Here is a 16404-nt window from a genome sequence, read left to right on the forward strand (position 1 = left end):
CATATTGTACATTCTATTAATCCAGACATTATAAGCGCCCCCTCCCTGATGCTAAAGCAATTCCTCATTGGGCTTTATCTTCATCTCATTCCTTTATTATTAAGTATTTTATTTTTGTTGCATAATATTTGTGTTAACTTACTTAGTACTTTCTTTTTCATATTTTATCAAAAGCAGAGGCATGGAATCCTCCCCAAAGGATCATTATACATGTATTTATGTACAGAATAAAGACAGAACAGTATAGGGCCATCAACCATTTGGCGGCAGCCGAGTTGACACTGGGCGTGTCTCATGGAGCAGCTTAATCGGCAACAGTCTTAGCCGGCTTCGTCTCGGCCAGCTCAGCCTCCAGGTAACGGAAGCGACGGTGGCGACGCAGGATCTCGATAGCCTTCTGCTCTACAGAGGAAGGCATGATGCCGAGGTCTTCCAGACCGGGCAGTCCCGGGTACTTCATATCTGTCGTGTGGAACCTGTCTACTTTGTCTGGGGTGGTCCAGGGCTCGAATGGACTCATCGCAAAAACGTTTGCAAGAAGGTGATAAAGTGGCCGTGGCAGTGGGTAGGCCACGAAAGGTCTGTGTGCGACGGCGTAAATATACTCCACCAGGTCATGAAGCAGATAGCGGTTGGGACCAACGAGGGCATAAGTCTTCCCGTTGGCATCTGGGTCTTTGATGGCACTGATGATGGCCTTGGCTACATCGACCACATGCACAGGCTGCTTCACCGTCTTCTTCCCCATGGCGATGAGAGGCACAGCTCTGCCAAACCAGCGCATGTTAGCGAAATGATTGAAGAATCTGTCCTCCCTTCCGAACATCTCAGAGGGCTTCAGGATGATAGCGTCAGGAAACTCATCTCTCACAGCAGCCTCTCCCACAGCCTTGTTCCTCAGGTATTTGGAAGGGCTGCGTATGTCGGCGTTCAGGTGGGACATGTGGATCAACTTTTTGACGCCCGCCTCCCGGGCTGCCTTGGCGATCCGCTGAGGGATGGACACGAATACGTCCTCAAAGCGACAGTTCCTCGTCTCCCACTCTCGGCCCAACAGGTTGATGACAACATTTGAGTGTTCCAGAGCCCGCCTGATGGAGTCTTTGTTCCTGGCGTCCCACTCCATGAAGATGATCTGTCCCAGGTCCCCCATGGGCCTGAGGTACATGAGGTCATACTGATCACACCGGTAAGGGATTACAATCTGAGAGCCCCCGCGGCCCAGTCTGTTGACCACATATCGACCCAGGAAGCCGGTGGCCCCGAACACCGTGGCGGCAACTCCACTGGAGGAGGAGCGACCTCCTTTCCCTTTGGGGATAACAGCGTGGTGGACCTTCCTCTGCTGGACTGTTGCTGGGACGGCCGACAGAACCACATGGGAACAGGAAGAGCTTGTAATCTTAGGAAGAAGGACACTCGTACGACGGCCAACTAGCACAGCAGCCGCTATCATTACAACTACAGCAAGTGGGGCGGACCTAATAGGACAAGACCAATTATAATGAATCTCCAGGGGGGGCAATTTGTGTTACATCAAATTGCTCTATATTACACGAATACAAATATATATATCAGTGTAAAAAACAACTAGGACCAGGACGTGCCACCAATTAGAACTTAATAACTTTGCAATGTCTAACCGTGTGATACAAGGGTTAGGGTCTTTGAGGGACTATGAACAAGGGTGTGAAGACAGTAATGGGTCTGAATCCCATACGGTGTTGAGAGGTTATTCTGGAAGACCTGTAGATGGAGAAAGAGACTTGGAGAGTGGAGGTGCTGTAGGTGCTCTATAATGTCTGCCATCAGTGGAGAGTGTAGGTCCATCTGGCCGGTCTGACTTTCTCTTGTCATGGTGATGAGGTCATGATGAGTCATCCATGCCTATATATGGATATTCCTGATGTCATGGTGATGACATCACCAAAGGGGTTAGCCCGCCGTCCCAAATATGGAGTTCTACACGGGTCCAGACTGGCCTCCAATACTCTAACGCTCTGGTTCTTAAAGTGGGGTCCAGGGATCCCTGAGGAGGTTGCAGCTAAATTAGTTAACCACTTAAACCCCAGCATCCTTATCGTGGGGAAGGCCTTAGCAGAAAATAGCCGATCGACAAGCTTGTCGATTTGTCTATTTTCAGCGAAAGCCTTCCCCACAATAACAGAAAAGACACTAGTATAGAGCCCTGAGGGACTCCAGTCAACAATATGGGCTTTAAGTGGTTAATATATATATATGATAACAATCAGTTTAACCACTTTAGCAATATATACATTATACAAGCTCCCAATTTTCCCAAAGGAATCATTTGAAAAATATTTTCAGATGGGCATCTGCGGCCAAATTCATATTGATTTAGGGGCCCTTGACATGAATATGTTGTATTGGTTCTCAAATTACAAATATGGAGATGAGTGGCATCACAATGCAATGCTGACATCAAAGACGACTGATGACGACACAGAGATTCCACAAAACCTGGGATCCATTTATAAAATGTGTGAATAACCTGTATACTATAACTATAACTATAATTCCATAACTGTACCACTACCTATGGTTTGTCCTGTTATTTTTAAGCACACTGTACTATTACTGTCATCTGTGTATTGTGTTTGTATTTGTAGTTTTGTGATGTGTATGTCTTGTTTGTAATGTGTTTGGTGTCAATACATATATATTGGTGGTGACGAATAAGGAGTGCTAACCCTTTGCTGATGCTTACATGGCTAGAGAAGCGCGGCTGGAAGCGCTGTGCACGTGCAGCGTTTATTCAGTTTATTAGGATCCCCATTAGCTGCTGCATACCAGCCGCTAATCTTCCTGGGGTCCACACATAACGTAGACACATTACATTAACAAAGGCAATTGCAAGACAATTACATTAATTCGAGTCAAACTCAGATGCCCGCTTAGGTCGGGACCAGTGGTGGAAAAAGTACTACATTTTTTACTTAAATGAAAGTATCAATACTGCAATGTAGAAAGTCTCTGTTACAAGTAAAATTCCGGAATTCAAAATGTACTTGAGTAAAAGTACAAAAGTATTGGTATCAAAATGTACTTATAGCACCAAAAGTAGAAAGCACTCATTATGCAGAAGGTCCCATTTCACACGTTTTCAAATGTGTGAAATGTATGTATGTATGTATATAAGGCTGAAGTGGTAAATGTATGTTTTGTAATAATAATCAAAATCTACAAAAAGTAACTAGTAACTAAAATTTTCAAATAATTGTAGTGGAGCAAAAGTACAATATTTGCTTCTGAGATGTAGTGGAGTAGAAGAAAAAGTACTGAAAAATGGAAATACTCCAGTTAATTAAAAAATACCTCAAAATTGTACTACATTGTAGTACTTGAGTAAATGCACTTAGTTACTTTACACCACTGGTCGGGATAAGTGTCAGACAAGCAACGCTGAATGCACAGTTAACATAATAGCGAGGTGCAAGAGGAGCCCAATACAAGCAACCGTGTAGTGTTGAGTGTGAAGTCGGTCAGATAACCGGTTTCCCCTTCTGAAGGGGCTCAAGGGAATGAACAAAAGGTGAGAAATATTCACAGCCACTCTAGACCAGATATCAGACACGCTAGGGCAGCCTAACACACACAGACCCATGAACGCTCTTCTAGACAGCAGCTCGCCCCTACGTGCCATGATGTAAAACTCTACACCTTACCTTTCACATCACAACCTATAGTTTCATTTGTCCAGTTTCATGTTGGTTGCTGTTATGTCAGAATTGGTAACCTGACAAAGTCTGTGACTCCAGTGGTCGCTGTTTTGTTACTGCATACTTAGGTTACTAACCCCAGTCTTCATGAAATCCCATCAACCTTTATCGTTTCACATACTGTAGCTGTGGGTGAACAGACTGGTTTTAATGTTATGAGCAGTACAGTAAAGTTAATATACTTTGTTACTGTCCACCACTGATCGTGCACTAGGCTTTACTGAATGTTTATCTGTGTGGCTGCTGTTCAGCAGCATGGAGAGCGAAACAAACACGATAGCCTAATAACCTCATCCCATAGTAGCTTCATTCATTTCTGTTTTTGTTTATCAACATGCATACCTGAGTTTGCATTCACTATCTGAGACAACATACCCCAACTTTAGCCCCCAACCATTTAGTGAAATGGTTATTGTGAAAAACAAATGTGCCAGTGGAAAAGCATATAAAAAATATCATTTTTATTCAATCGAAAAAGTATGAAAGTATGACTAAGTTTAAGCATGACTTTTGTGGGGTCTTGGTTAGGTAAGGATGGGGAGGGCTGACAGAAAGGGCTTGGGGTTAACTTGTGGCCATTTGATTGGCCCGGCGCACGACCGATCAAGTGACGGCTGCTGACAGACACACACAGTTTGAGATCCCATAATCTTGTTAATTTGTTCATTCAGTGAGAATTCAGTTGCACGGATGAAGATAACAACATTATGGTGAATAGACATCTTAAGGTTTGACGATTATCTAACTTATTTGTTCTATTAACATGAATCATAATCACTCTCTCTATGAGAACTGCAATTTTCCACACACATTCCGAGTTTCTTATGAATTAAACACCAGGTCTTGGGCGCGCTATAACATTATAAGATTTGACCTTGAGAACCACACTAGCAACTCCTCTCAGGTCTGGCAGAGAGGCCTCATTCTCAGGAGGAACAAACTGGAAGTCTCTCAGCAAGTAGGCAGTGAACAGAAAGATCTCCACTTTGGCAACGGACTCCCCGAGACACAGCCGAGCACCTCCTCCGAAAGGCAGCAGAGCACGAGTGGAGCCGCCCCCTCCCTCCAGAAAACGCTCTGAAAGAGAGAGTGGCTACTGTTAGCTTTATATCTGGCTGTAGAAGGGTTTCATTTGCTAGGAGGGATCGGGGTAAATCCATGCCTCAGCTTTTGATACATACAGACTGAATTAAATCAAGCATTTCATTTTTTGGGTAGACCATCTGGTCTGTTTGATATGTTTGATAATATCACAATGTATCAGTTTTATGTATGTTAACCACCTGTTATGGGCAAAACAAAACTTAATAATTATCTTTACATACTGCAGAACACACAGGATTTTCAGGCTGTGAAGCAGCCTGAAAATCTAGGTGTGAAGGTTCCGTAGTGATCTGAACATCTAGTATAGTATATATGGCTTGAGTGGTTAAGAATGTCTTTACAAATGGAACCCTGGGCTCTGCTGAGCCAAGTAAGAGGGATGTTGTACTCCCCAACCCGTCCAGGGAGGACGGTTTGAAGACTGACCCACTGACTGACCCACTGACTGACCCACAGACTGACCCACTGACTGACCCACTGACTGACCCACTGACCTGGTTTGAAGTGGTGTGGGTCAGTCCAGACAGCAGGGTCGTGGTGGGCTCCAAACAGGTTGGGAATGATCACAGTGTTCTTAGGGATGAAGTATCCTGCAATGCTAAACAAAATACAACAAGGCACACAGATTAGAGCAGTGGTTCTCGACGTTGGGGTCCAGGGTCCCCAGGGGTCCTTGTGGAGGTGCTAGGGGGGTCCCCGGCTAAATGATTGATAGTTGATAATAGCTGGAATTTATATATCGCCTTTCATGAACCCAAGGACGCTTTACATCTAAAACACTGAACAACCAACAAACAAACAAACACACAAAACAACACACAACGATTAGCCATAAGCATAGTCTTTTCAAAGCAGTTAGGAACCAAATAACTCCAAGAGTGTACAAAATGACATGTATTGTCAGCACCAGTGGTGTAACGTAACTAAGTACATGTACTCAAGGACTGCAATTTTGAGGTAGTAATAATTTTACGTCTATCCCACTACATTTCAGAGGAAAATATTGAACTTTTACTACTCTACAATTATATGAAAACTTTAGTTACTAGAATACTTTGTAGATTTTGATTACACAACACACAGATCTATTTGAACTAGGTGAAATGAGTACTTTTACTTTCACTTTTGGTACTTTAAGCATATTTTGATGCCAATACTTTTGTACTTTTACTCAAGTCAATTTTGAATACCAAACTTTAACTTTATACAGAGTATTTCTACATTGTGGTACTTTTACTTAAGTAAAAAATGTGAGTACTTCTTGCACCACTGTTGTGTATACTCAAAAGTCACACTGTAAAAAAAAAAACACTGGTCCTGGATCAGCCTCGGTCAAGAATAAAATGATGTTCTATGAAAAATGTGTAAAGATATGTACGGTACATGTATTTGTCAGCACTGACCTGCTGTCTCTGATGGCTCGGTGTGGCACTGCCAGCGGAGCCACAGGTCTCAGTCTGAGGACCTCGTTGATGACAGAACCCAGGACAGGAAGGCGGTGTCGGTCGCTGTACGTGGGGTAGCGTCCCTCCAGCACCGCACACATCTCCTCATACACTCTGCACTGCAGCTACGGGTCAGACATTTAAATTCAGTTCCTGTTTGGGGTATGGCTGTCTGAAGACGATGCAACCATTGTACACGATTTACTATTTAGGCATTTAGCAGACTCTCGTATCCAGAGTGACTTTCAGAGTAAGATCGGAATAAGCAGAGCTTCAAAGAAAGTAGTATATCAGGCAAACTATTAATCTAGCATCTGTGCTAGATGCTATAAAAATTATAAAATCCAAGTTACAAAAAACGTGAGAACATGTGACCAAAGCTCATACACTATATCTGCATAGTAAACTAGAAAAGTGACAAGAAAGCATATAAGGAGAAAGACGTGCTAGGGAGGTGAGGTGGAGTCTGAAGAGGTGAGTGCTAGTCATTATTGGTGAAAAGTATAAAACATTTTCAAAAAATACCAAAAATAAGAGATTGTGAGCCGAATGACATAGCATAAATTAGGGCTTAAGTGGTTAATATCATTTATGTTACAGGATGATACACAGTACCTCCGGTCTGTGCAGTAGGAAGGCAACAGTCCAGTTTAGCCAGGCTGCAACCGTCTCTGTCCCTCCTATGATGAGGTCCACTGTGGCCATGTGGACATGGCTGTCTGTCAGCACCTACCCAAGGTCAAGGACGATATGGATTCATTATGCAGCTATTCAATGTTATGTTATTAATGAAGTTGAGAACACAGTAGACTACACGGCTGTGGGCAATTCAAAATGTGTGAATTTAGTCCCGCTTATGCAAATGCATTTAATCTAGAATTTGTATTCAATAGCAAACACAAAGCAGAAATTAAGTTGACTTGCATTAAATGATTTTAATTTAAAAAAAAAAGAGGCAGGGCAAACTTGTAACATTTTCAAAATTGAATAAAAATGATTCCTCTTGTGGGATAAACATCTTAACATCTCATAATGCTGTTTCTAATTCCAAGCTGATGGTGTGTGCGCTGATCTCATGGCTGAAGATCAGAAGTGAATCATTGGTCATACCCACCACTGCATGTGTCGTGTCTGCCGATTGGTCAGTGGCTTCATGTGTCGTGTCTGCTGATTGGTCGGTGGCCAGCAGCAGAGATCCTATGATGGCTTCTGTGCATGTCTTATGTTGTGACTGTGCAACAAGACAGTTGATTAATACAGTATGGCAAAGATGGATGGAAGGGTGATCTGTCCGTCCATCCGTCCGTCCGTCTATCTTGAGTAAATAATGGTCATTGACCACTCTTCAAATAATATTATATTTTCCCATTGTTGTTACAAACCTTGTAATCATTTAGCTGTGCTCGTATCATGTCATCTCTCCTGGCCACCTCTTGAAGGAGTCTGGAAAATGGCGGATTGGGCAATTTCTTTACGAAAAGAAAGACAAAGTTGAAGCATGAAAGTTGAACCCTATAGCGTCCCTCTTCTGGGCATGTCATAACAGGAACATTCAGCAAAAAATCTTACATTGCGTCCAAGAAAAACAAACCTAAATGTCAAAAATAATTCCAAAACCCAGTCTTGTGAGTGTGGACTGACCCGGAGCAGAGGGAAGGAGTCCAGAGCAGAGATCCAGGACGAGCCCCACAGGGCCACGATCTGGTTCAGACAGCCATGCAAACTCTGCAGCTCCTCAGAGGTCTTCTCATACTGCAATACACACATTAAACATTACATACTGCACACACAGGACTCATTACACAACATGACACAGTCTACTATATATTATATTTACAACAACTTCCGTTGGCTCTTTTGTAACTCAGCTTATAAAACCCTATGGTGTCCCTATTCTGGCCATGTCATTATAGTTGAACATTCAGTGAAAAAAAGCAGATCTACAAATTCAAACAACAACTTGTAGTTCTGCTATTTTCGGCAGAGTATATGTATCAGCCAAGTACATTTATATGCATGTGTTCTATTTCTAGTCGGTTTTGAGTTCCTCAGGGGAAAAACACACTGAGCCATAGGAGGGACTTACTCACTTCTTTTTGGAAGACCAGAGTAGTGATCACATTGCTGGCCGCTACAGTGAAATCCTCTGAGAGATCCACAGCACTGCCCTGATAGTCCATCAAAACCTAGCAACGATGGAATGGACATTTCATAAAAGGTTCCAAGTAGTGATGGTTGTTAAACTGGTGATTTATTTCTTTGTGGTACAGAAAATACAAATTTGTAATAATTTGGACCTATTTTATCTAGCCTACAAAATGATAAATTAGAATACTTGAGTTAGGTTAGGTGAGACTGGTAAGAGGTTTAACCTTATTGATCTGTGGACACAGAGCAGTCTTCAAGAGACCACAACAAGTAGTCAAAGTGAATTTGAAAGTGTGGTGCTTAGGCAAAACGTTTTGTGTTGTTCTTGCTTAGATTAAATTAAATGTTATCTTTCAATCAATCAAGCTTTATATATTTATATAGCACAATTCAGAGTGCAGTTCAATGTGCTTCACAGGGGGGAAAAGGTGGGGGGAAAAGCGGAGATGCATTATAAATACATAAAAATGCATTTAAAAATAATAATAATCATTTAAAAGAACAAGTAAGGGTGCGGTCCCACAAACTTTAATTCTGCCATGCGGGCGGATTCTGACAATGCTTTTCAATGGGAATGGAGTATATTTTGCAGAAATCCTCGAATGCCAACAAAACTTTCAAAAATGTCCACAGATTCCCCCGGCAGGCTGTTCCAAAGCGTGGGACCATAATAGCTAAAAGCTGCTTCTCCATACTTTTTTGTATTAGTCTCTGGACCAGGGCCCTGCCAGCAGAGCCGCATTAACCGCGGAACTTAGTGGAACTGGCGTTCCACGGCCCGCAGCTTGCAGGGCCCTGTGAGAATTGTGTATTTAATTTTTGTGTATTTAAAGAAAAAATGTTGATTTATATTGGTTAAATAGAACCGAAATAGACGAATTAGACCCGAATTAGACCGAATTAGACCCGAAATTTTTCGCGCGCAGGTTGTGCACATGCACGCGCGCTGCGCGCGCTGGGGGGGCCTTTGATTTTGTGGTGTTCCACGGCCCTGAGGGGTCTTAATGCGGCCCTGCCTGCCAGGCACATACTTATGAAGCATACTGACAAGTAGGCAGGTGCATTCCCATTCAATGATTTAAAAACCAGTAAAAGGATCTTAATTAATATCTATTCTAAAACTGACAGGCAACAAATCCAGGGACTTAATAGGCGTAATGTATGCTCTCCATTTGGTCTTTGTCAACACAAAAATGTTATCTTTGCACCCAATGACCTATACTGACTTATAATCACACTATAAGCCTTATAGTGTCAATCATATCATAATCATAATTCATCATAATCACTGTTATAATGCTTTATAGTATAAGGCATTATAACAGTGATTATGATGAATTATAGCAATTATTTTAATGCTTTGATCCTGGCCAAAACAAAAATGTCAGTGTCTGACCAATAATGAAGACATATTATGACACATGACCCTATAATTGGTGTTTTGCTTATTGTTTTAGAACATTGTGAGTGTTTCTCATGCTTATAAGTGTTTATAACTGTAATTATACAATGTTATAAGCAGATTTTAATGTATTATAATAAGTACAGTATGTTTATAATGAATTATACACATGGTATGCATATAGAACGCGTTGTTGAATTATCTTATTAATTCTGCGTTCATCATATAACCTATTAACAGGTACTGTGATACCTGTCGCAGGTGCAGAGCCTGTCTCTCGATCACACCGTGTAAAGACTTCTGAGAACAACGCTGCAAGGCACCGTGGACCAGCCGGCGATGGGCCCTCCACTCCTCTGTGTAGTCCCCCAGAGAGATGGACCGGCCTCCCCACGACACGATGTCTCCTGAACAGCGCACAGAATCAACAGTGAATGAGGCAGGAAAGTAGGTAGGTAAGTAAGTACATATCATTTATATAGCACTTCTCACAGAGAGATCTCACAAAGTGCTTTACATACAGTGTAATTAAAGGCAAAAACAAGGTATTAAAGCCGTTAGAACAGAAAAGGGCTGTACAATTCATCTCAAGCAAGACAGCAGACAACAACACAAGCATGGAAATAAAGTAACTTTGGCAAAATGCTTGTTCAAATATTGAACAATGTAATGTTTTAAGGTTGTTCTTAAACATTTTCCACAGAGGCTGCAGCTCTCAAGACCCGTGGAAGAGCATTCCAAAGTTTTGGAGCTACAGCCTGAAAGGCTTTGTCATTCTGTGTTTTTATTTAGTACATCATTTCTAAGAGACCCCGTTCATCAGACCTTATGGTCGTGCTATAGGCACATGCCCTACCCTGACCATGCAGAGCTCTATAAGTGAGGACCAGGACCAGGAAACGAGTGACAGTGAAACATTATTTATCCACAACACCGTAGCTAAACATTCAAGAAGGAATTTTCTTTTACCTGTGTATGAAATTGGTCTCCCAGCAAAGTCTGACCATTTCTTCACCAAAGCTTCTCTTATGACATCACTACTGTTTAGCACCACCATGGCTAAAGGAAGAAGACTTGAGATGATTACATGGAATACAAATACAAACTAATGCAAATTTCCAAGAGGTGACAAACTCTTGGAACTACTGCTACAGGTCATTTACATCTCCCAAAGTTCCGTACTGGTCTGTCTCTAGTTTCCATCAGGTACAGGTGGACTCATCTATGGAACAGCTATATTGAGATCTCATCACAGTTATGTTTGAATTTGATTTTTCTGATTACTTTCCCATTTGTATTGTATTTTTGTTGTTAAATTAGGTGAAATTAACTTAATAATAAACCCCACGGGTTTTAAAAATCTCACCTGCACAACCCACTATCATGCTGTTGTTACTCAATTTGTTATTGTTTTTAAATGTAATGTATTTTATAAAATAATAAAAAATAAAGTACATCTAAAAATACATAAAGAAGGTCACACCACCGAAAGCTTGCATTAAAAACACAGATATCTGCACAGTGTTTTGACTGTGCAGCTGCTGTTTGTTCTGTTTCATATACTTTAGTATAAGTACAAAGTATTGGAATAGACTTAAAGTACCAAAGCAGAAGCACTCATTATTACTCATTTCACAATCATATTATTGTAGTAATGTAATATGTTCATCACATTAATGTTGCAACTGGTAGGTGGGGCTGAATTTAATTACTTTTTGTGCTGCTGGGTAGCTTTATTTGTCCATACAAAGTTTTTTGTATAAAACTGGGGAAATGGATTGGTTCTCAAAGTGGGGTCTGGGGACCCCCAGGGGTCCTTCAGGGGGTTCCAAGGAGTCCCCAGCTAAATGAGTTAATATACCGGTAGTGTCACAATAACTTTAACCACTTTAACCATATGTTATACTTTGGCTATTCAAAAATAGCAGATCTACAAGCTCACAGCGAGCTGAACATCTGCTATTTTTGAACATTTTGGAAAAATATTGGAAATGTTGAATAACTTTTAAGATAAATCTTCTCTTCTGGGGGTCCCTAGCTGGCACAAAACATTTTCAGATGTGGGGGGGGGGGGGTCCTCGGGCGTCCAAATGCATATATCAATTTGGGGTCCTTGACCTGTGTTGACCCAGCTGTGATGTAATGGATTAATTACTGGTGCTGCCACACTTGAGGCGGTAGATGCTGCCGTAGCGCTGTGCCAGGTCGGTCAGATGTATGGGCAGGTGGTCGTGTGCCAACTCCTTCATGTTGCCCAGCAGGAAGAGGCCGGGCGGGCCTGGCAGCGAGGGAGAGGAGGAGGAGGAGGAGGAGGGCGAGCGAGAAAGAAACTGATAGAGATAGTGTTGTAGTCCAGATTTCACTGCTGGGAGAGAGAGGAGAAAGATAAAGGTAGAGAGGCCATGTGTTGAATATCGTTGCTCTTATCTCCATATTCTAACTTTTTGTTTGTTTCGTAATCTACGCCCTACTTGATCATACTACAGCGTCGCACAAAAGTAGCAAAAGTAGCAGAAGCGTCGCGTTTTGAGCTTGTAGATCTGCTTTTGCAGAAGATGAAATTGGTGACCCCCTTGAAAATGTATTTTCTGTCTATTCCCCTATTATTGAAAATAATTTATCGCTATGATTACTGATCAGAATACAGAGCTTTGACTTTATAATAAAATAAGTTTTGCACAGAACCTTTAAGAAATGAAGAAAGGTTATGTGATGAACCACTTATAAGCCTTTGACGTATGACAAATTGCAAAAATACTCGATCTAAAGCTCGAGGCTTGTAGATCTACTACTTTTGACCAAAAACATAAGTTATAAACTCTGCCCCAAATATGGATGCCAGGTTTAATGTGGTTAAAGCGGCACTATGTGCCTTTTTTTATGAATAACATGTATTTTTGTCCCATCTGTATGGTAGAGTATGTCAATATAACAACTTACACAATTGGGGTGGTTGTATTTTGTCTCCCTGCTCTTCTATTGAGACATTTAGATCGTGTCAAAGGTCATGTCTCACCTAGACACAGGATCTGACACAAAGTTTGACCTGTTGGTCAAGATTCAATTCATCTGAGCAAGCAGGCAGGCTCTATTAGCTCAACGGTTACATTGGTACAGTGCAGCTTTAAAGTAGTTTAGAAGACAAAATTGGAACATTGACATTGAAATGTTTAGTCTATAATTAATGATTACCGTTTGCCTGGCTTCCATCATGGTGCTCCCCCTGCGTGGATTCTCTCTGTGTGTCTCTCTGTCTGGACACGTAGCTCAGTACAACCCACAACAACACAACCAGAACCAGCGCTCCCACTGTGACCACTGACATCTCCTGTGCCATTCTGGACGTCAACGCTTCCAAAGCGTTCATCATCATCATCATCATCATCATGCTCTGCTCTTTTATATTCTCCACTCTACTCCCCAACATGCCTCTCCTCCTCCTCCTAACCTGCCTGCCCTTTGTGTTTGTCTTTCACCCGATTCAAGGAGGGATAAATATTGTTGTGAGCCAGTGAGGGGGGGGTCAAGGCAACGTACATCTGCACTCACGATGATGTGATACACAGCAGTGTTGATTTAGACTAAAACTATGACCATTTTCTTTTTCACTGACTAAAACTAAATAGAAACTAAGCTTTGATGACTAAAACTAAGACTAATTATATTGCCAATTTCGTCAACAAATAAAAACTAGACTCAAATGTTGGGGAGGGACAAGTGGAGAAGAGATCCAGTAGAACTAAAAGACAAAGTCATTTTATGTTTGGTTGCGCTCGGGTGTTGAGCTTGTAGATCGGCTATTTTCAACGTGCAACCAAGTGTAAAATCAGCCATTACGACGCCATCAAGGCACCGCCAAAATACATTTTAGTCGACTGAATCAACTGTAGATTTAGTCGACTATAATCTTATGATTTTTAGTCGACGAAACTAGACAAAAACTAAAACATTTCAGATGACTAAAATATGACTACAACTAAATGGAATTTTATTCAAAAGACTATGACTAAAACTAAATCAAAATTTGCTGTAAAAATCAACACTACACAACAGGGAGCAAGCTTGATACATAAAAGTAATTATGAATAGCAATCATTCGGAGCGCTTTTTTTATCGTCATTGTTGAAAACGGGATTGGAGTGAAGAAAAACAAACGCATTCCCCATCCTCACACACTGGCATGCAGAAACATACTTGATACGGCGTGATAACATCCACCAGCCTTGGCTGGCTGCCTCAAATGTTTATCCTAGAAACATAGAAGGAAGGAAGAAAGGAAAATGTGGCTTTCCAAGAAAGTTGGATGTGCGTGAAGGAGAGCTCAGGTACTAGTATAAGAGGAACTTAGACACAGTATAGTTGACTTAGATTTACTGCAACAAATGTTTACATATCAGAGTTACAGACCGGTAAGGGTCCATTTGCTTCCTTACTACCCTAACTATTTATCTGGGGGGCCCCCCTTGGAACCCCCTCAAAGACCCCTGGCAGTTTCCAGACCCAACTTTGAGAACCACTGTGATAAATACATATGGACTCATGGCTAATTTATGCTTGCGCACTGGCAGACAATAATGTGTAGTATAGTCTCTAATGTTGTCTGCGGTTCTTGATTTACAGAAACATGTAAGTGTATGAGCTATGTGGCTGTTGTCTTGGTTACAGAAAGATCATCCACTTGGTCATGTTTGGTCTATACAACTGTGCACTTTATTGACAATTAGATTTTTTTTCTGCGATCACAGACACCTTTTTGCAGACGGAATCCACCTTAACAAGCTAGGTGTGTACAATTGTTTACCTCAAATGTGTTCTACTCACTCAGTGTGCCACCGCCACCCTCCGCCAAGGCCGGAACACAAGAATCTAAAACAACAGATAGTGCTGAACCACTCCTACCCCCCCCCCCCCACCCCCACCGAGGCTGGTGCAGAAGAAATCAAAACAGTGATAGCTGATAGCGCTGGGCATGAAAATCTGAAAGAATGTCAAACCAACCCCCAGGAGGAGATTGCAACAGACATTAGAGAAAGGTCTATCAATAACAGTTCGAGAGGAAGAAGTTCAAACCCCTTAACCCTCCTCTTCCTTGTTTTCCATATCCCCAATTCCCAATTCACCAACGCCATAAATAAATTACTTAATTAGCGCTGGAATAAAACTCACCCCCCCTCATCAGACGCCCAGCCCCGCAGCCACCAACTTTGCCCCAGAAAAGGCTATAGCCCCCACCCACCCCTCTTCCACGACGCCATCAAAATCACACTCTGGTGGCCTCCCAGCTGATAAGCCCAGCTCCAAATAGCAACAAAACATGGATAGACCCCATGCTTTTAGAAAGCCTGATGTTTGCCTCCCTGTACAGGATAGCATTGTAACGAATGAGGTTCACAATATTTCTACTGTTATTTCAAATAGAGTGTCCAGGACAAGGAGTGGTTTGAAGAGAGAGTGCTGTTTGGTTACTGTACCTCATGGGTGTCACAGCACAAAAACATTTGATCACAAGCTAAACGTTGCCCTGTTTAACATCATGTCACTAACTAGATAAGCCCTCCTCTGTAAATCTGTGATGAGAAGTTAGACTTTTGGATTGCCTGCCCACATATGTTCCAACCCGTCTCCTTAGGTCATCTAGTGCTGGCCTCCTCGAGGTGCCAAAAAAAGAATTATAAGCAGCTTTCTGCTTTTATGGGCCAACAGCCTGGAACAAGCTTCCATTACAATAAGACAGGCAACGACCATAGATAGCTTTAAAAACAAGCTCAAGACACACTTTTTTACTCTTACTTTTGGTGGTCCCCTGTAAATGTAGATTTAGTATATCAGTCTGTGTGGTTCCTAAATGTGTACCTAAATAGGTGACAGGTAGTTTGTGTGGTTCTGGAAAGTGATGTAGTGATGTTTTGTTCTTGCTATTTTCTTGTATTGTTTTAATTTTGATCTTGCCTCCTTTTAATTTGTTCTTGATCATGTTTTTGATCTTATTGTTTTTAATCTTGTTTAATATTGCGTTATTTTTCTTTTGTTGATCTCTTTTTTTATCTAAAGCACTTTGGGCTGCATTTGATGTCATGAAAGGTGCTATACAAATAAAGTGTATTATTATTATTAGTGCTGAGTGCCAGACCGAGGCCGAAGTAAATAAATGTTGTGTCGAGCGAGCACATGCTGTGTTGTTATTAATGTATGTCCTTTAAGTGTTCTGATTGATGACTGTGAAGGAGACAACCCACACATATGTAAGGTAAGGCACATTTATTTGTATAGCACATTTCAACGACAAAGCAATTAAATGTGCTTTATCTATAACATTAAGCAAATCACTATGGCTTTTGGGTCTCTGTTATTGACGGGTGTATTTCGCCTTTCCGACATGTCACCTTTCCGACGTTAACGAACCCTATACCTAACCCTAACCCTAACCGCACGCGGAAGCCACTAGTCGGAGTGGCGAGATGTCGGAGTGGCGAGATGTCGAAATGGAAGGAGCACCCCGTTATTGACATGAATGACTAAACCCTTTGACTATGCAACACAAAAAGCTATAATGAAAAAATGCTAT

The 16404-nt window shown here is 41.7% G+C and overlaps 2 protein-coding genes across 2 annotated transcripts; both read right to left on the bottom strand.

Moving 5' to 3' along the window:
- Positions 1-304: 304 nt before the first annotated feature.
- LOC311041864 (NADH dehydrogenase [ubiquinone] 1 alpha subcomplex subunit 9, mitochondrial-like) lies at positions 305-1456 on the bottom strand (the record flags this gene model as incomplete). The annotated part of the gene is made up of 1 exon (XM_084052349.1): positions 305-1456. One exon carries the CDS (start codon positions 1454-1456, stop codon positions 305-307), a length of 1152 nt encoding a protein of 383 aa, XP_083908475.1.
- A 2919-nt stretch (positions 1457-4375) lies between these two features.
- cyp21a2 (cytochrome P450, family 21, subfamily A, polypeptide 2) lies at positions 4376-13251 on the bottom strand. Its single transcript, XM_084049942.1, has 12 exons — positions 13032-13251; positions 11995-12201; positions 10809-10898; positions 10092-10246; positions 8380-8475; positions 7931-8041; positions 7672-7758; positions 7404-7520; positions 6905-7018; positions 6248-6414; positions 5339-5442; positions 4376-4817 (listed from the first exon to the last, which is right to left on the bottom strand). Exons 1-12 carry the CDS (start codon positions 13225-13227, stop codon positions 4570-4572), a joined length of 1692 nt encoding a protein of 563 aa, XP_083906068.1. The 5' UTR covers positions 13228-13251; the 3' UTR covers positions 4376-4569.
- Between the last annotated feature and the right edge of the window lie 3153 nt (positions 13252-16404).

This window comes from Gymnoscopelus microlampas (genome assembly GCF_963454915.1).
Source record: "Gymnoscopelus microlampas genome assembly, chromosome: 3".
Classification (NCBI taxonomy): Eukaryota; Metazoa; Chordata; class Actinopteri; order Myctophiformes; family Myctophidae; genus Gymnoscopelus; species Gymnoscopelus microlampas.

Bases quoted from the DNA above. Each gene is read 5' to 3' on its own strand.
- cyp21a2 (XM_084049942.1), bottom strand. From the start codon at position 13,227: ATGATGATGATGATGATGATGATGAACGCTTTGGAAGCGTTGACGTCC. The intron at 12,202-13,031 runs GTAATCATTAAT...CTCTCCCAGCAG, and splicing joins TGATGGAAGCCAGGCAAACG to TGAAATCTGGACTACAACAC. The intron at 7,019-7,403 runs GTGGGTATGACC...GACCTTGGGTAG, and splicing joins CAGACACGACACATGCAGTG to GTGCTGACAGACAGCCATGT.